General features: G+C 40.8%; 1 protein-coding gene across 7 annotated transcripts in view; it reads right to left on the minus strand.

Moving 5' to 3' along the window:
• ADARB1 (adenosine deaminase RNA specific B1) overlaps window positions 1-20,312 on the minus strand; it is a 150,309-nt gene that overhangs the window by 18,655 nt on the left and 111,342 nt on the right. For all 7 annotated transcript variants that reach the window (XM_017538539.2, XM_017538537.2, XM_017538534.2 and 4 more), the window contains one exon: window positions 2,072-2,253. In XM_017538539.2, coding sequence (XP_017394028.1) covers window positions 2,072-2,253 — 182 coding nt within the window. The remainder of the gene's footprint in view (window positions 1-2,071; window positions 2,254-20,312) is intronic.

Here is a 20,312-nt window from a genome sequence, read left to right on the forward strand (position 1 = left end):
CATCCCTGCCACTGGGCATATGAAGAACCCAAGACACAGAAGCCTCCAAGTAGGCAGAGCTGATCAGGGGCAGCCTCACGGCTCCAACCCAGGCTCTCTGCTGCGGCTGAATCAGTTCGGCATAGCCCCTGCAGTGGGGACCAGGGAGGGGTCTGGTTATGTGTTTTAGGCTATTAAGATTAGAGATGATACTGGGGAGGAAAAGACAAACAGCAGCTTCTTTTATTTTGTTATATACTTTATAGATGCATCAGTAACTTTGAAGTCTATCTTACAGATATATTTTTCAAGGTTTTTTTTCTAACAGATATAGATGCTTTTCACATAAGTGAAATATGATACACATACTTGGACTTTTATAATTGAGCTCTACTTTCAATATCTTAGAAAATTTCTTTAGCAAAATGATCCTGTCTTTGCAGACTTTAGTTATGGATGAGATATTGCTTACTCAGCACTATTCAACAAGGCCCTAATTAACAACTATTTTTGAGCATCACCTATGTGTCCCATATTCCACATGCAATGTTTTAAGTATCTATGAATATGAAAGATGAATGACAGCTAAAATTAAAGCACTCTTCCCTGAAGTATAGAAGATAGAGAACAAAGAGGGAATATTATTTTCTAAATCATGAGAAATTCATACACCAATACACAACAAAATACTTCAAAAGACATTGATGCTACAATTTCACCTTACTTACCATCAAGTTTTATCCATCTATTTTGTTTTTCTTAAAACACAACGGTTAAGTTAGGGAGCCGTACAGTTTAATTCAAGACAACTGTTTTTCCCCATCCCTGCCTCCTTCATGTGCTCTGACAGACATGCTTTCAAATAAAATTCTACACTGCTTTTTCTCAAATTAAAGGCGTGCTAGTAGCCAAGCACAAGAACAAGGCAGCACACACACACATACACACACAACAAAATAAACGTGTTTCAGGTTAGGATTATGGTTTTAGTTTTGAGCTTTAAAAAAGGAAGCAAAATTATATGTTTAAAAAGATAAAAATACCTTAACTGTGTCCTTTTAAATAAAGGTGAGCTTAGGACCTTTGAATTCAAAAGCTCCTGTTCACTTTACTGTTAGCCACTGAAATTCTAAAAAAAGAAAAAAAAACCAGCAATGAAAGGAATCGAGGGTAGGTGCAGACATCAGGGAGACAGGCTTTGCCTGCCATTGGTACCCCCGGTTTTACTTGTCACCACCTTTCAGAGCCAGCGGGGCCTCTCCAGGGAGCCCAGGGCAGGCTCCATGCAGCTCATCACTGTGAACACCCGGGTGGCTCCAAGAGAGGATAAATGTCCAGGAGACCTGGCTCAAGGCTAGTCTGGGAAAGCCAATGCTGACAGTTTTTGGTGTCTGTGGGTTTCTGCTTCTGAGACAGGAGTGAATACACTGCCTGAGTGAAAGAAAAATATACAGGTACCAAGCCCAGCCATAATTTCACTCTTTTTCTCCTTCCTTCCTTCCTTTGCTTCCTTCCCTCCTTTCTTTCTTCCTTTTCTCTCGCTCTCTCCCTGCCTCTCTCCCTTTCTTTCTCTTTTTCTCTCTCCCCTCCCTCCCTCCGTCCCTTCTTTTCCCTCCTTTCCTTCCATAAGGTGCCCAGGCTACAGTGCAGTGGTGCAATCTTCTCGACTGCTTGGCCTCGGGTGATCCTCCCACCTCAACCACCTAAGTAGCTGGAACCATATCTGGTTAATTTTTTGTAGAGATGGGGTTTCACCATGTTTCGTAGGCTGGTCTTGAACTTCTGGGCTCAAGCAATCCACTAGCCTTGGCTTCCCAAAGTGTTGAGATGACAGGTGTGAGCCCATCAATTCTATGAATGGCTAGGTTTGTGATCGATAAAAGAGATTAATTTTACCAAGGGACTCACTTAAAAGGCCCTAGGGACAAGGCCCAGAAAGATCCAGAAACATCACCATGGGTCCCTTTAGAAGAACTCTGATGTTTCTCTGATAGCCACAGAGTAGCTCAGGTGGTGGTTTTCTCATTCACGAGGATTAAAACATTGCAAAATCAAGATAGAGCTGAAATGGGCACATTCTAGAGATACTTGCCACTTAGCAAAGGCTTGTTGAGGGTGTAGAGAGGTGGCAGGTCCTCTATGTTGGAGATCCGCTGGTACATGGCCCTGGAAAGGTGGTCCCCGTGATAGAGGCTGCCCAGGATGATGCTCGAGAAGTAAATGGGCTCCACGAAAATGCTGAGCAGGGATCCCTGGATGCCCACCACGTTCCAGCTGGAGGGAAAAGAAAGCGCACTCGTGAGGGAGCTCAGACTCAGTGCTGACGCTGCCCAGCCCAAGCCTGCTGGTTACAGGGATGCACTGGCAATTCTGCAGGATCCCAGCCAACCGAAAGAGGAGTGCAACAAAAAGTCATAGACTGATTCAGCAGCTTAAGATCATAAAGACAAAAATCAATTTAAAAGTTATTTTACACTGATTTTTTTACCATTATGTTTTCCCATAATCAATGAGCCTCCCTTCTTGTGAGAAATCTGTGGGAAATACCAGAAAGGAAGTTATGTCTTTATTTTATTATAGCAGGTCCTCCTTATCTGAGGTTTCAGTTTCAGGGGTTTCAGTTACCCACCATCAACCATGATCTCAAGATATTAAATGAAAAATTCCAGAAATAAACACTTCCAGGCTTTCAGTTGTAAGCCATTCTGAGGAGTGTGATGAAATCTTTTGCTGTCCAGCCTGGGATGAGAACCATCCACGCTACAGATGCCACTGGGCCACGAGCAGCCGTCTTGGTGATCAGATTGATGGTCACAGCATCACAGGGCTTGTGTTCAAGCCTAATTTTATTATTAGTGATGGCTGTTAATCTCTTACTGTGTCTAATTATAAATAAAACTTTATGATAGGTATGTATTTATAGGAAAAATACCAGCACATACAGGGTTCAGTACTGTTTACACTTTCAGGAGTCTACTGGGAGTCTTGACACACATCTCCTACAGATAAGCGGGGACCACGATACTTCTTATAAAAATGAGAGCTCTTAAGCCCTTGAAAACATTAAACTGCATATTTCCTGTTCCTCTGCAAGGGACAATGGCACTGAATGCACAAGGAGATGGGGTGTTGGGATTACAGCAGCTGCATATGTGCAGCTGACCTACATGACACTAACCATGCATGCCAATGGCAACTTAGGTATTCGTTATCAGCTCAAACAAACACATGCCTTCACAATATGCCTGTTTTCTCTTTCTGAGCCCCACAAACAGCAGAGATGTTGTGCTCAGCCTGGGAGTTGTGGTGTCAGGAGCACCTTTTGCTGGGCGCTACATATACAGGGTGTGAGGTATTGGGGGGAGACACAGTCCAGGAGCTAAACAATGATGCAATGAAAAGACAAAGGAAGAACCATAAATTGAGGTAAAATCAATATGGGAGAAAGGGCAGGGTTCTGTGAAAAAGAAAAAGGGGTGTATGTACTTCAAGGAATGCTCCTGGGGTGACCCTGAAGCTTAGCCCAAAGCTGGGGGGGGAGGCGCTGTGAGGCTGATGGAGGAAGGCATGTCCCAGCCTGGGGAGCAGGGGACACAGGACAGCAGCAAGGGCAGCGAGGGCAGATGGGCAGGGGACCCGGAGCAGCCAGGAGCCTGACGAGAGATGGGGTGGTATTGAGAGGGCAGAGAGAGGCCTCCGGAGGACTTCTGGCAAGCCAGTGGCCCAATCTAATTTCATGGAAGTATCTCGGGGGAGGGACTGGCAAATGCGCATTTTATTAAGTGATGTCAGCAGTGTAGCCCACGGCTGCAGGAGAAGATGCTCAGCAGCACAGGTCAGAAATGAGGGCCGACTGGGCGGTGGGGACATGGCCAGGGCAGGTGAGAGACATTTGGGCTTAGATCTGGGGAGGTGGCAGGACTTGAGATTGCAGGAGGCTAATGCCCAGGCTGGAACCAGCCTTCATGTATTCCCTCCCTCCCTCCCTCACTCCATAGCACAGCCCCTGCCTGACAATGACCACAGTTGTATTTGGAGGCCTGAAGTCTCAGGGCTGCTCCACGGCCCCCAAGAGCCTAGAGGGGCAGAACTGACAAGTGGAGTAGGGCAGGCCTGAAGTCTCAGGGCTGCTCCACGGCCCCCAAGAGCCTAGTGGGGCAGAACTGACAAGTGGAGTAGGGCAGGCAGCACAAGACAAACAGCCGCCAACCTCACCTGTCTAAGCCCTGCTGTGGATCTGCCCCAGTGCTGACCTCCAGCTGCTCAGACCCACTCTGGGGTCACCCTCACCCTGTCTCTCCCTGTCACAGTAGTTATCGGCAGATCCCCTTGGGTCCACTTTTAGAAGAGACGTAGGATCTGACTTCTGGCCACAGCCACGGCTAGACCATGGGTCAAGTCATGCCACCCTGCCTGTGTCACGGTGCCCTCTCCTAAGAGGAACCTGGTGCCTGTCTCAAGCCCTCTCCTCTTGGCCCCTGTGAACACGTGGGCCAGCACAGGCCATTCCTCGGCACAAAACAGTCCAGTGGTTCCCAAGAAAATGCCGGCAGTCTTCTGGCTGGATCCATTGGCCCTATCACCTCTCACCCTGCACCTGGCCCCAGCTTCTGGCCACCCTCAGGGCCTCCTTGCTGCTTGCCCAGAGCTTCTGTCCACAGCTTCATCAGCTGAAACACCCATCCCAGAGGTGGCCAAGGCTGCCCCACTTTAGGTCCCTGTACAAAAGCCCTTCTCAGGGAGGCTTCCTTTACCTGCCGCTTGAGCCCTCCACCCTCATTCTGATCTCCACGCAATTTACAGATCCATGTTGGGCTCTCTATCCCCATCCTACCCCAGTGCAGTAAGAAGTTTCTGAAGTTTTTGTCTGTCCTCTTTACTGACCTATCCCAGCACTTGCAATATGTACCTGGCACATATAGAAGATCAGTAAATATTTGTTGAATGGACAAATCCTCCAATTCCTATGACACGTTCCTTCTACCTTCCAAAATGGAAATGAACATGCAGGTTTCCCTCACTTACAGAAAAAGCATGAAATGATCCAATGCCTATAAGAAACACAGGCCCCTTTTTTCCATAGATTAGAAGCCTCCACGGACTTAGAGGATCTTTAAGCTGAATTCAGTCTTCTGGGCAAACTTTAAAGCAGATCCTACAGAAACCTACAATTGTTAGGAGTCATTAATTCTGAACACATGCTTTGTAAGAGAATTCCAGGAGAGTCTACAGCTCTGCAGAAGCCCTGGATGGGAAACGGTGTGGCACCAGTTCCCACCAATGTGCCTCACAAAGGACAGCTGGGACAGACTTCACCAGGATGAAATCACCTAGAGCCAGTGAGAGGGTGTCAGGCACAGTCAGCTTCCATGCAACTAAGCCAAGTAAAGCTCTGCGAAGACTGCAGGCACTCCCAGAGATGCCCACTACATGCCCACAGCCACCTGTCCTGTGGACCCCATGGAGGGTCCCACTCACACCGTGAAGTGTGTCTGGCTGGCGCCCGAGGAACCTGCAGGTGTCCCACGGCCTCGGGCTCACTGACCCGGGTCTAGGCATCTGTGCCTGGCCTTCTTCCTCTTTCATTTTCCTCACACCATTTCTTTAGCAACAGACTCCAGAGTGCTCCCATCTGATTTGTTCCCTGATCCAGTAAAGGGTCTGGCCTGGCCTGAGAGACTAAGCTGCAGACAGACGTCGGCCAGACCACACAGGGCAGAACTACTCTGACCCAAACTACAACCTCCACAGCACTCGGCCCAGTGGGCCAGGCTTTGAGGAAGGAGTGCAGCTTCCTAGTGGTTGCACCATGCCCACCCCTTCCAGCTTCCAATCCAGGACCAGCCAGAGATGTCCCTGTGTTCTTCAAACAGCTGCACAGGAGGCTACCTTCTGCAGAGCCCACCTTGGCTTCCCTGTACCTCCATCAGAACATACCCACAGCCTCCCCTTTCCCTACAATAGAACCATCCCGTTCCTGTGCCTACAGTGGTCCTGCCTCCCTGCCACAGCAGCTCTGAATAGACAGGACAGACAGGCTGCTGGTCCTCTTCTGGATGGTCTCGTTTGTTCCCACAGCTCTGTGCAGTTGAGGACACAGGCCAAGGTCATCAGAACTGACTCATTCCTTCCCACGGCTCCTGTGCCAACATAACCACCGTGAGGTGGCCAAACCCAGGGGAGCCTCCTGCCCTGTGGTCTTGCAGACAACCCTCTGGGGCTGCGTTCACTGCCAAACTGCCCGCCAGTGGGACGGATACCCTGGTGACCTCAAGTTGCAGAGCTGTGCCTCCCACCCCACCCCCAGCCTACCATGGCCCTGGGCCCTCTGTCTGCCACTGTGCCCTGTGTAAGAGAAACGGTTCAGCCCCTCAGCCCTGTCTACCTGGCCCTCTGAGGTGGCTGCTCCCCATTCTCCACTCTCCCAGAGCAGGGAAAGAGCTGCAGCCAACCAGCATCATTCTGGCCACCAGGGCTCTTTCTGGGCAACTTTTCTGGCCATTTGCTATTTCTTGGCCCGCCCATGCTGTCTCTTCTAAGAACATCCCTTGTTCTAGGTTCTATCAGCTTGTCTTTGTTTCTTCCTTGAGGTAAAGTCTAATTACTATACACTAAAAGGCTTGGATATTAAAGGTTCAGGTCCATGAGCCCTGACTTCTGCATTTATGAGGGTGAAATCCCCTTTGTCAGGACATGGAACATCCCTATGCCCCAGCAAGGATCCTCCAAATGGATGGCTTTGAGCTATGCAGGTGCAGGAATCAGCCTGTAACCAAGCCTATCCTTTGTTGGTCAAGTGAGTCATCAGAAATCTCTTACCACTATATGGTTTTCCTTTGCCAAATATGTGGGTTAAGGTAAATAATTCTTGAAATTTTAGTCAAATTTATTCACTTTTCTTGATAATTTGGGTTTGCCGTATTGAAGAACCCTGCTTGAGACCAGAAACACTGCCAGGTACTGCTCTGCACACTCAGGTCCTTAACTGGCCTGGCATGTGCTTTGTGGATGGTATATGACGGCTGCTTCTCTGCACAGACAGCCTGTTGCTCCAGGAGTGTTCGTTGGCCACATGGTCCATTTCTTCCATGAGCACCGCGTCTAGCATAGACTGCTGGCTGCAGCCTTGCCTTCCTTCTCTTCCTCCTGCACGGCAGAGCCCCAGTCCTCTTGCAGGCAGCTGTGTGTAAGCCTGGCCATCCCAGCGATCCCACAGCAAGTACAGCCCTGTGCCTGCACTCTGGATGACGAGCTGAGCTGGCCAGAGTGTCTCTGTGCCTGGAATTCAGACCGGGTGCTCAGGGATTTGGCCATCTCTAGGGATTGTGAAGACCCTGAAGTCAGAAGAGGCCTCTTGGATGGGACAAAGAAGGAATCAGGCTCCAGGCCATGGAGCCTCCAGAGCATCTCGAGGTCAACTGTTTTCAGACTTAATTTTCTGTGAGAAGATAAGCCTCCATCTAGTTTACATTTTCTTTTAAATACAGGCAGGCCTCTTTGCCAGTGCTGCCCCATGGGTCTGCAGGTCTCTTTTCAGATTTGTATGCTGTGCCACTGTTCTGCTACAAATTATCACTCACTTTTGATTACTATGGTTTTATATTGTTAGTTTTCTATTTCCATGTTGGGATTCAATTTTTAAGTACTATGAAAAAATGGTGAGACTTTTATTAAAAATCATGTTGAAATGATAGATTTAAGGGGAATTAATGAAGCTTTAAAAATATATAATTAGAATTTTGTTTGCTAAATTTTTAAAGACCACATAAGTGTATAAACATGTATTTTCATGACATGCTATTGTTTTGTTTTTATTTACTGTCCTTGTCTGGTTTGGAGATAAAGGTTGTAGTAACACCACATAATGAGCTGCAGAGTTCTTCCCCATTTTTCTAATACCTAAAAAGGATTACATAAAATAGGGATTATCATCCCCCAAAAGATGTCTACAACTCACTCCAGGTCGTCTGGGCCAACCACTTCCCCACAGCCCCTCCTTTTTTCTATTTTCTTAAATTAATTTCTTCCGTGTGTGTGATTTAACTTCTATAATAGGCAGAGTTCTATTCCAATTTTCTACATATGCTTAAGTCGCTTTTAGCAATGTACACTCTTCTAAGAAATGTTCTGTTTCGTCCCAGTTGTAAGACCTGTCAGTACTGAAGTGTCTGTGACTCTCCATTGCAGCAATCGCTGCTGGACCCTGAAGGACACCTGTGTTTCCATTCTGAATACATTTTGGTCGGGACATCTCCAGTCTTCTTAATCAGCCTTACTGGTTCTGTTGATTTTAATCAACCTCCTCTAAGTACTGACACCTTAGAGGCTTTGTTACTGCTTACTGCTAGGTCTTTGTTGCTTACAAAACTAATTTCTGCTCTTAACTTTACTGTTTGCCTCCTTCTACTTATTTGAATTTTTCTCTTTCTGATTCATGTAGTTGTGATGCTTTTTGTCATTTACTTATGAGCATTTTCTCATTCCCATTGTGATTTCTTCTCCTGGAGTTACTGTGGTACAACTGACATACAATAAACTGCACACACTTAAAGGGATGCTTTGATAAGTTTCGACATTTGTATGTGCCCAGGAGACCTCACTCTCCAAACCTCCTGTCTCCTCACATCTCATTCTGGCAACAACTGACCTGCTTTCTGCCACTGTAGATGAGTCTGCATTTTCTCAAAATGTATACAAATGGAATTGTATAATAATTCCTTTTTGTCTGGCTTCTTTCACTCTGCATAATTATTTTGAAATTTATCTATGCTGGAGTGTGTATCACTGTTTTTTTTTTTTCACCTCGTAGTACTCCACCGTATGGACATGCCACCATCTGTTCTATCAATTTACTGGTTGATGGCCACTTGGATTGCTTCTGGTTTTTGACTATCTTGTCTATTACAAAGAAACTCCTGTAGGCATTCATGTATAAGTCTATGTGAACATACGCTTTCATTTCTCTTGGGTAAATAACTAAGGAGCGAAATGTCTAGGGCACATGGTAGGCATATCTGTAACTTTTTTTTTGAGACAGAGTTTTGCTCTATCGCCCAGGCTGGAGTGCAGTGGCATGATCTTGGCTCACCACAACCTTCGCCTCCTGAGTTCAGCGGTTCTCCTGCCTCAGTCTCCTGAGTAGCTGGGACTACAGGTGTGTACCACCATGCCAGGCTAATTTTTATATTTTTAGTAGAGACAGGGTTTCACCATGCTGGCCAGGCTGGTTTTGAACTCCTGACCTTGTGATCTGTCTGCCTCGGCCTCCCAAAGTGCTGGGATTACAGGTGTGAGCCACCACATCCAGCCATATCTATAACTTTTAAAGAAACTGTCAAACTGTCTTTGTTTGGTTCTGGGTCTTGTTCTGATGCCCAAGGGGGAGTGCAGTGGTGCAATCTCAGCTCACTACAACCTCTACCTTCCGGATTTGAGTGATTCTCCTGCCTCAACCTCATGAGTAGCTGGGATTACAGGCATGTGCCACCATGCCTGGCTAATACTTGTATTTTTAGTAGAGATGGGGTTTTGCCATGTTGGCCAGGCTGGTTTTGAACTCCTGACCTCAAGCACTCCATCTGCCTTGGCCTCCCAAAGTGCTGGAATTACAAGTATGAGCCACAGTGCCTGGTTGTGTCAAACTGTCTTTAAAAGTGATTGTACTATTTACACACCTAGTCACAGCGGATGATAGTACTGGTTCCTCCACATTGCTGTTGACATTTGGTTTGGGCAGTCTTTAATTTCAGCCATTCCAAGAGATGTGTTGTGGCATCTCCTTTGCATTTCATCAATGCCTAACAGTGTTGACCGGCTTTTCATGTGCTTATTTCACATTTGTGTATCTTTTTTTGGTAAAGTGTCCATTCAAATATTTTTCCCAGTTTAAAAACTATTTTTCCCCTTGTTGCGTTTTGAGTCTTTATACTAGTGGATTGTGGTTATCCAATCATTTATTAGCTATATGACTTGCAAACATTTTCTCCCTGTTTGTGAGTTTATTTCTCACTGTTTAAATGGTGTCTTTTGAAAGAAGTAATTTTTAAACTTGATCAGTTTTTCCTTTTATGTAAAGTCTTTTTTGGTGTTGCTAAAAACTTGCCTAACTCAATGTCACAAAGATTACCTTCTGTTTGTTTCTAGAATTTTTATACATTTAGGTCTATGGCCCATTAGGAATTCATTTTGTAAATGGTGCAAAATATAAGTGAAGTCCATTTGTTTGGTTGCTTGGTTGTTTTTTGCTTTTTTTTTTTGCACAGGGATATCCACTTATTCCAGCAACATTGTTGAAAAGACTATTCTTTTTCCACTGAATTGCCTTTGTGCCTCTGAAATTAATTGTGACCAAAAATGAACAGAATTTGAAATTAAAAATATAATATCATTTACACTAACACTCCCCAAACTAAAATATTTAGGTATAAATTTGACAAAGTATATACAAAATGTGTATAAGGAAAACTATAAAATTCCAAAGAAAGAAATCAAAGAACCAAACAGATGGATATTCCATGTTTATGGACAGAAAGACTCAATGTTAGTTCTGTCCAACTTGACATAGAGATTCAATACAATCCCAATCAACATTCTGACAAGTTATTTTGTAGATACTGATGAACTGTTCCTAACACTGATATAAAAAGGGAAAAGATCCAGAAGAGCAAACACAATATTGAAAAAATAGAATGAAGCTGGAATACTAACATTACCTGACTTCAATGCTTACTATAAAGCTAGAGTAATCAAGACAGCATAGTAATGGTGAAAGAATACACAAATATATCAATGGAACAGAATAAAAAGTCTAGAAATAGACCTACATAAATACAGTCAACTGATCTTTGACAAAGGAGCAAAGAAGAAGAAGAAGAATCTAGGCACAGGTTTTACACCCTTCACAAAAATTAACTCAAAATAGGTCACAGACCTATACGTAAAATGCAAAACTATAAAACTCCTAGGAGATAACACAGGAGAAAATCTAGATGATCTTCGGTTTGGCTATGACTTTTTAGATGTAACACCAAAGGCAAAATTCATGAAAGAAATAACTCTTTTGCTGGAATTTGTATCTCATAAATCTATAAATCTATAAAGAACTCTTAAAATCAAATATACAAAAACTCTCTAAACTCAACAATAAGAAAATGAATAACTGATTAAAAAATGGTCAAAAAATTTAACAGACACCTCATTCAAGAAGATATACAGATGGCAAATAAACACATGAAAAGATGCTCTATATCACATGTCATTAGGAATCTGCAAATTAAAATGAGATACTACTACATGCCTACTAGAATGGCCCAAATCCAGAACTGCTGACAGCACTGAATACTGGTGACAGTGTGAAACAATATTCATTGCTGGTGGGAATGCAAAACAATACAGGCACTCTGAAGGACAGTTTGGCAGTTTCTGACAAAACTAAACACACTCTCACCATACTACCCAGCAATTGTGTTCCTTGGCACTTACCTAAAGGAGTTGAAAACTCATGTCCACAAAAAAACCTGCACACAGATGTTTATAGCTGCTTTATTCATAACTGCCAAAGCCTGGAAGCAATAAACCTTTAGCAAGTGAGTTAATAAACGGTGGTACATCCAAAATATTCTTTAGCACTAAAAAGTAATGAGCTATCAAGCCATGACAAGGCATCAAAGAATCTTGAATATAAATTACTATGTGTAAAAAGCCAATCTGAAAAGGCTACATACTTTTTGTATGTAGATATAAGCATTTTTTATTACATTTGAAATCAAACATGCAAATCATTTTGATTTGCATGTTTGATTCCAACTAGATCACATTATGGAAAAGGCAAAACTACAAAGATATTAAGAAGATTAGTGGTTGCCAGAGGTTAGGAGGTGAGAGGGATGAACAGGCAGAGTACAGAGGATTTTTAGGGCAGCGAAACTACTCTGGTCTCACATTGTGATGGTGGATACAGGTCATTATAAATTTGTCCAAAGAGAGAGAATGTGCAACATCAAGAGTGAGCCCCAATGTAAACTGTGGGCTTTGGGTGATGATGATATGTCCATGTAGCTTCTTCGACTGTGGTGAATGCAGCATGATAGTGGGAGATCCTGATAATGGGGGGAGGCTATGCATATGTGAGGGCAGTAGGTATATGGGAAATTCTGTAACTACCACTCAATTTTCCTATGAACCTAAACTGCTCTAAATAATAAAGAATCAGTTGTTTGTATACTTATCTTTATGCCAAAACCATACTTCCTTAATTACTATCTTGAAATCAAATAATATTAGCCTTTTGACTTTGTTCTTCCTTTTGAAAGTTGTTTTGACTATTCTATGTCCTTTGCATTTCCATATGGATTTTAGAATCAGTTTGTCAATGTCTCCAAAAAGTCCTGTTGAGATTTTGCACTGAATCTACAGATCAATCTGGTGAAAACTGACATCTTGACAATACTGAGTTTTCCAACCAATGACCATGATGTATTTCTCCGTTTATTTAGTTCTTTAATTTCTCTAGGCAATGTGGTATAGTTTTCAATATACTTTTCAATATACAAAAGCTTTCAGTGCATTGCTTTGCACATTTCAATTTCAACTATTTGTTGCAGGTGTAAAAAATATACTTGATTTTGTATTTTGCAACTTACATTCTGCAACAATGCTAAAGTCACTCATTCATTCTAATAACTGTAAAATATCAATTTCATTTTCTATATAGACAAATATGTCTGCAAATAAAGACAGTTTTACTTTTTCCATTTCAATATGAATACCTCTGATTTCTTAGAACCTTACTGCACTAGCTGGAATTTCTAATACACTGTTGAACAGAAGTGGAGAGAACAGATGATCTTGTTTTGTTCCTGATCTTAGGGAAACACATTCAGTCTTTCCCTATTAAGACTGACATTACATGTAGATTTTTCATAGATTTCCTTTATCAGGTTGAGAAGGTTTCCTTCTATTTCTATTCCGCTATGAGTTTTTATGAGGAAAATATGTTGGATTTTGCAAAATGCCTTTTCAGTGTCTTTTTTAGTTTGTTAATATGGTGAATTATATTGATTTTCAAACGTTTCACATACCTTGGAATTCCTGGGATAAGCCCTGCTTGGTCATGAGGTTTGCTAAAGTTTTGCTAGAACTTTGGGTCTATGTTCATGACACATTTTGACATGTGGTTTTATTTTCTTGCAGTGTCTTCATCTGGTTTTGGAACCAGGAAAATGCTGGCCTTGCAGAATGAGTTGGGAAGTATTTCTTTCACTTCAATTTTTGAACATTTTATGAAAATGGGTATTTCTTCCTTAAATGTTTGGAATTCAATAGTGATGCCATCTGAGCTTGGGATTTTTCTTTTGTTGTCATTTTTGGTGGAAAAGGCTTTATATTACAAATTCATTTTCTTTAATACATATAGATGACTCAAGTTTAGCTTTTTCTTCTTAAGTGAGCTTTGGCAGTATGCGTCTTTCAGGAAATATGTACATTTTATCTAAATTGTCAAATTTATTGGCACAGACTTGCTTATCATTTATCTTTGCAATCCTTGTAGTGTCTGTAGCATCTGTGGTAATTTCACCTCTCCCATTCCTGATATTGGTAATTTTGTCTTCTCTCTTCCGTTTCCCAGGTGAACTCTTTTCTTACATTTGGTGTTTCACTGTTCCTTGTCTTCTCTCTGTCTTCAAGTGGCATCTCCTCTTCCAGGACCTCTCTACATGGAGGGATAGCTTCTCATAGCCCAGTGGCCTCAAGGTAGTCACAACTCTCACACGGTGACTGCCACCAAGAGGCGGGAAATGGAAGTTGCCAGGCCAATTAAGGCTATGCCCAGAACTCGTACTGCATTACTTCCACCTATTCTCTTATCAAAGCAGTCACACGACAGGCTCAGATTCAGGGGAATGAGACAGAGACATCATCTCTTGATAGGACAGTGGCAACGTCACATTGTTGGAGAGGATTTTAGATGACAGGCATTGGGGTGGGGCTATCTTTGTAAAATACAATACACCATAATTTTTAAATGTCCACTTTATTTGGTTACTCCTTCCCATACCTTCTCTTTGAAGCCATAACCACAGAAATTGTTGTAGCTCTACTATAGTAAAATCCTAGCATTCTTCTTTCTGATTGCATTAGCTGACTTTTTTTAGTTCTCATTCTCTTACCATCACTACTCTGTTCTCTAATTATAGATTCAATTTCTCTGCCTGAATGCCACAATTGACTGGCTTATTTCAAAGCAGCCTCAAATCTTCAAATTCTAGATAAATTCCTATTATAATATGAAAGCTAAAAATTTGTACAAGAAACAAAAATTTAAGAAACTAGTAGCTAGAAAAGGACCTGAAATTACAACTAAGATATCTAGATTTCTCTCCTGCCAAAATGATGAGGATGGCCATGAAGATGACTACAAAAAAAAAAAAAATCCATAAGGACTGGATGGTTTCACTCTTGGGTTCCATGCACTGCTGTCTCATAGAAGAGGCTTCAGAAAGGAGAACAAGAAGACAAACACATTAACTGTTCAGATAAGAAAAGTTAAAAATTTTAGAAAAATTACAGGCCTATTTAACTTATAAACAAAAATCCTAAGTCAAATATTAGTCATCCAAATCAAACAGGATGTTAAAACAATAAGTGACTATAAAAAAAAATAAGGTCTATGTCAAAAATGCAAAAATGATGGTCAACATCGGCAAGGCTATTATTTACCATAATTTAAAATGGGGATAGATAAAACATTTCATAAAGTTACATACCAACATATGATAATAAAAAGGCTCTAAGACAACAGGAATAGAACTTTCCTAGCACAATGAAGGCTACCTACTAAAACCCTATTTCAAAAACTGTGTATCATGGAGAAACTTCACTCACAATCTCTCTGAGATTCAGGAACAAAACATGGACAGTGTTGTAACATATCATCCAAGGTCCTGGACAGCACGAATAAAGAAAAGGAATACTGGTATAACAAAAGAAGCTATAGAACAGTCAATATCTACAGATTGTGACTTGGTAAATTCAAGAACAACCAGGAAAATATAAATAGAATAAGAAGCGAGTTAAGTTGCTGGCCATAAGGTTAACATTAAAAAATCAATGGTGTTTGGACTCTGACTTCAACAAGATGGCAGTCTAGGAAGTTGCAGGCCTTCTTTCCCCCACAGAGACACCATAGAGACATTAAGTTAACAACAATATGTAGACTAGAATGGCTCTGTGAGAGCTCTGGAGACCAACTGAGAAGCTACAGTACCCAGGCCATTGTAAAACTAAGAAGAGATTGCAAAGAAAGGGATAGGAAGTTTCATAGTGTTTGGCATGCCTGTTTGCGCCCCATTCCCTACATAGCAAGGTGCAGACTAACTGGCAGGAAGTCCCATATTGGGGCTCTTCTCTTTGGATGCAAATAAAAGAGTGGATCATTAATCCAATGTTCTGGCTTGTCTGAAGTCTGCCCAAAGGACTGGCTTCTGTCTTGCCCGAGTCTCATCAGACTCAGTGATGAGACTGCTACTGAGTTTGGGAGCCACTAAAAACAGAGATAAGAAGCACACTAGAGCTAGTTTTCCAGGAAGACACCAGGAGGAACAGGAAATCAGAAAAAGCATAAGAGGTCCTAGATTTTTTGGCTAGCTTATTGGTAAAGAACTTCCTCTGTAAACAGCCAGGTTGCAAAGACTGGGAGAAGCAGTTCTTTTTTCAAATGGTCAGATCTCAGCAAAGCACACAAACAAACAAGGCATGTAAGAAGCAGAAAAATATGCCCCAACCAAAGGACCAAAAGTAAATTTCCAGAAACCGACCCTAAAGAAATGCAGATCTATGAGCTGTCTAACAAAAAAATTAAAATAACTGTCATAAATATGCCCTATGAGCTAAAAGAGAACACAGATAGACAACTAAACAAAATAAGAAAAACTTAGCAAGAACAAGCATATCAACAAAAAGATATTACTATAAAAATGAACCAAACAAACATTCTGGAGCTGAAAAATACAATAACTGAACTGAAAAATTCATTAAAGGCATCTAACAAAAGACCTGATGAGGTAGAAAAAAGAAGACAGGTCACTGTCTTTTTTTGAAATCACTGAGTCAGAGGAGCAAAAAGAAAAGAAAAGTGAAGAGAGACTAAGGGACTTATGGAATACTATCAAGCAGACTGATACAAATATTCTAGGAATACCAGAAGGAGAAGAGGGATAGAAAAGGGCTAAGAGCCTATTTGAAGAAATAATAGCTAAAAATTTCCCAAATCTGTGGAAAGAAATGGACCATACAAGTTCAAGCTCAAATAAATGAAATATGGATAAATTCAAGGAGAACCACACTAAGATACATTGCAATCAAACTGTCTAAAGTGAAGACAGAGAATCTTAAAAGCATCAAGTGAAAAGCCATTGGTCACATACAAGGGAGCATTCATAAGATCAGTGGCTTTCTCAGAAAAAACTTTGCAAGCCAGAAAGGAGTGGAATGATATATTTTAAGTGCTGAAAGAAAAAAAAGTAACACTGTCAACCAAGAATACTTTATCTTGCAAAACTGTCCTTCAAAAATAAAGAAGAAATTAAGACTTTTCCAGATAAACAAAAGTAGAGGGAGTACATTACCACTAGCCTGCTTTACAAGAAATGCTACAGGGAGTCCTTCAAGTTGAAATAAAAAGACAGTAAACAGCAACATTAAGCTGTATGAAAATATAAGGTTCTCCTGTAAAGGGAGGGACATGAACAAATACAGTAACCAGTACTATTGTAATTTTGGTGCGTAACATTTAAATGACAAAAACATTAAAAATACAATCTATATTAATGGATATACAATATATGAAGATGTAATTTGTGAAATCAATAACAAAATGTGAAGGGGTGGAAGTAAAGAAGTAATTTTTTACTATGTAATTGAAGCTTCAGTTAAAATAACATGCTATAAATTTTAAGATGTGTTATGTAATCGCAATGGTAACCACAAAGCAAATACCTATAGAATATACACACAAAAAAATGAGATTCTGTACCCCAGGCAGACAAAAGGAAAAAAAAAACAAAAAAAACAAATCCTATTGATATGGGTTGGCTGTGTCCCCACCCAAATCTCATCTTGAACTGCAGCTCCCACAATTCCTATGTGTTGTTGGTGGGACCCAGTGGGAGGAAATCGAATCAGGGGTGGGTCTTTCCCGTGCTAGTCTCATGATAGTGAATAAGTAAAATGAGATGTGATGGTTTTATAAAGGGAAGTTTCCCTGCACAAGCTCTCTTTTGTCTGCTGCCATGTGAGATGTGCCTTTTACCTTCCACCATGATTGTGAGGCCTCCCCAGCTAGGTGGAATTGTGAGTCCATTAAATTTCTTTCTTTTGTAAATTGCCCAGTCTCAAGTATGTCTTTATCAGCAGTGTGAAAACAGACTAATACACCTATCATTAGAAAAAATCATAAAAGAAACACAAAGGAAGGCAGTAAGAGAATAAGGAAAAAACAAGCAAAATGCTACAAGCATACAGAAAACAACAAAATGGCAATAGTAAGTCTTCCTTATCAGTGATTACTTTAAATGTCAATGAATAAACTCCCCAGTCAAAAGATACAGATTGGGTCAATGGATTAAAAAAAAAAACAAACACAGTATTCAACTATGTGTTATTATCTATTAGAAACTCAGTTTGGATCTAAGGATACACAAGCTGAAAGTGAAAGAATGGAAAAAGATATTCCATGCAAATGGTAACCAGTGATAGCAGGAATAATGAATTTGAAAAGTAATTAATTCCAACCATTAATGGATAAGAATATTGTGTCAGTAATAAAAAATTTCCCAATAAAAAAAAGCCCATGGCTGGGCACAGTGGCCCATGCCTGTAATCCCAGCACTTTGGGAGGCCAAGGCAGGTGGATCAACTGAGGTCAGGAACTCGAGATCAGCCTGACCAACATGGTGAAACTCCATCTCTACTAACAACACAAAAGTTAGCTGGGTGTGGTGGTGAGCATCTGAAACCCCAGCTACTTGGGAGACTGAGGCACGAGAATCATTTGAACCTGGGAGGTGGAAGTTGCAGTGAGCTGAGATCATGCCACTGCACTCCAGCCTGGGTGACAGAGCGAGATTCCGTCTCAAAAACAAAAATACAAAAGCCCAGAACCTAATGGTTTCACTAGAGAATTCTACCAAACATTTGAGAATAATTAACACTAATCCTGAAACTCTTCCAAAAAACTAAAGAGAAGAGAACATTTCCAGGCTCATTCTATGAAGCCTGCATTACCCTGATATCAAAGCCAAAGACATAAAGAAGAATAAAAAAACTGCAGACCAGTATCTCTCATGACTATTGATGGAAAAATTCTCAACAAACCAAATTCAACAGCACATTAAAAGGATTACACATCATCATGAGGTAAGAGTTACTCCTGGAATGCAAAGATGGTTAAATATATGAAACTTAATTAATATAATACATTATATTAACAGAATGAAGGGCAAAAACCACATGATAATCTCAATTGATGCGGAAAAAGCATTTGCCAAGATTTAACACCCTTTCACAATAATAACAAACACACTCAACAAACTAGGAGTAGAAGGAAGCTAACTCAAAATAATAAAGGCCATTTACAAAACGCCCACAGTTAATACTGTATTCAATGGTGAAAGACTGAAAACTGTTCCTCTAAGATCAGGTACAATGCAAGGATGCCCACTTTTGCCACTTCTATTCAACATAGTATTAGAAGTTCTAGCCAAAGTAATTAGGCATGAAAAAGAAAGAAAGGGCATCCAAAATGAAAAGTAAGAAGTAAATTATATCTGTCTGCAGATGACATAATTGTACATGTAGAAAACCATAAAGATTCCACAAAAATGTTTAAATAATAAACATATTCAGCAAAATCAACATGCAAAAATCAGTTGCATTTCCATGCACTAACAATGCAATGAATGATCTGAAAAGGGAATTAAGAAAAGTTTACAATAGCATAAAAAAGAATAAATTACTTAATAAGCCTAACTAAGGGGGTAAATGGCTTGTACAATAAAAATTATAAAACATTACTGAAAGAAATGAAGGGAGATACAAATAAATGGAAATATATCCCATGTTCATGAGTCAGAAGACTTGATATTGTTAAGATGTCCATATTAACCAAAGCAATCTATACAGTCAACATAATCCCTATCAAAATAACAATGGCATTTTTTGAAAAAAATTCATCCAAAAATTTTTATGAAATTTCAGGACACCCTGGATAGCCAGAACAATTTTGAAAAAGAAGAATAAAGTTGGAGGATTCAAACTTCCTGATTTCAAAACATATTACAAAGCTACAGTAATCAAAATAGCATGATGCTGGCATAAAGAATAGACATATGGAATAGAACAGAGCACAGTAATAAACCCTGGTGTATATATTAAAATGATCTTCAACAGGGTGACAAGGCTACTCAAGGAGGAAAGGACTTAGAGAAGAAACTGCATCTTCTCAAAGGGCTAAGGATTACAATATAAACTATAAAAGGAACTCTGCAAATCAAGAGGAAAAAGACATGAGATCCAAAAGACAAATGAATAAAGGATATTAACAGACAACTCAAAGAAGGTGTAAGATGAACAGTTAATATGTAATTGAAGAGATGCTCAACATTCCTACTGATAAGAGAAATAAAAATTGAAACTATGAAGATATCAGTTTATAAAACATGGGAGAAACTAATGCACTGCTGGTGTAAGTGTCAACTAGTGTGACTCCTCTGGGATGCAATCTGATATTATTCTGTGAAGTTATATATGTGCGTAACTCCTGAATATATGCCCCAAGAAACTCTAGCAAAGTCTATAATATCATGTTGGAGTTTGCATAAGTTGAAAGATATTCAGGACTACATGTAGAAGGGAGTTAGAGGAAATCTGATTGTCCCAACATTAAGGAAATGGCCCTTGATGATGAAGGAAGATCTGCAAAAGTTAGTAGTGAACTGGCTGTTGGTTAGAGCAACAGCAATAGCTCCAAAAATATAGGTTGAATGAAAATGTAAGAAACAGAGAGGATTTATGGCATAATACTGTTTCTGTAAATTAACAACATATACATAAACACCCAAAATAATAATTCTATTGTGTATTTTTCGAGAATACACCACACACACACACACACACACACACACACACAGTTGACGTATGCACATGTGGAGGTCGACTGGAAAGACAAATAGTAAGTAAACACATCACAGTGGTCACTGGGCTGTGGGCAATGGCCCAGAGTGTGTGATTAGTCCAGTTCCCTGTACTTGAGGTTTCCTGACAAGACCCACTGAAGG

The sequence above is a fragment of the Cebus imitator genome, unplaced genomic scaffold (assembly GCF_001604975.1).
Source record: "Cebus imitator isolate Cc_AM_T3 unplaced genomic scaffold, Cebus_imitator-1.0 Scaffold112, whole genome shotgun sequence".
In the NCBI taxonomy this organism is placed as follows: domain Eukaryota; kingdom Metazoa; phylum Chordata; class Mammalia; order Primates; family Cebidae; genus Cebus; species Cebus imitator.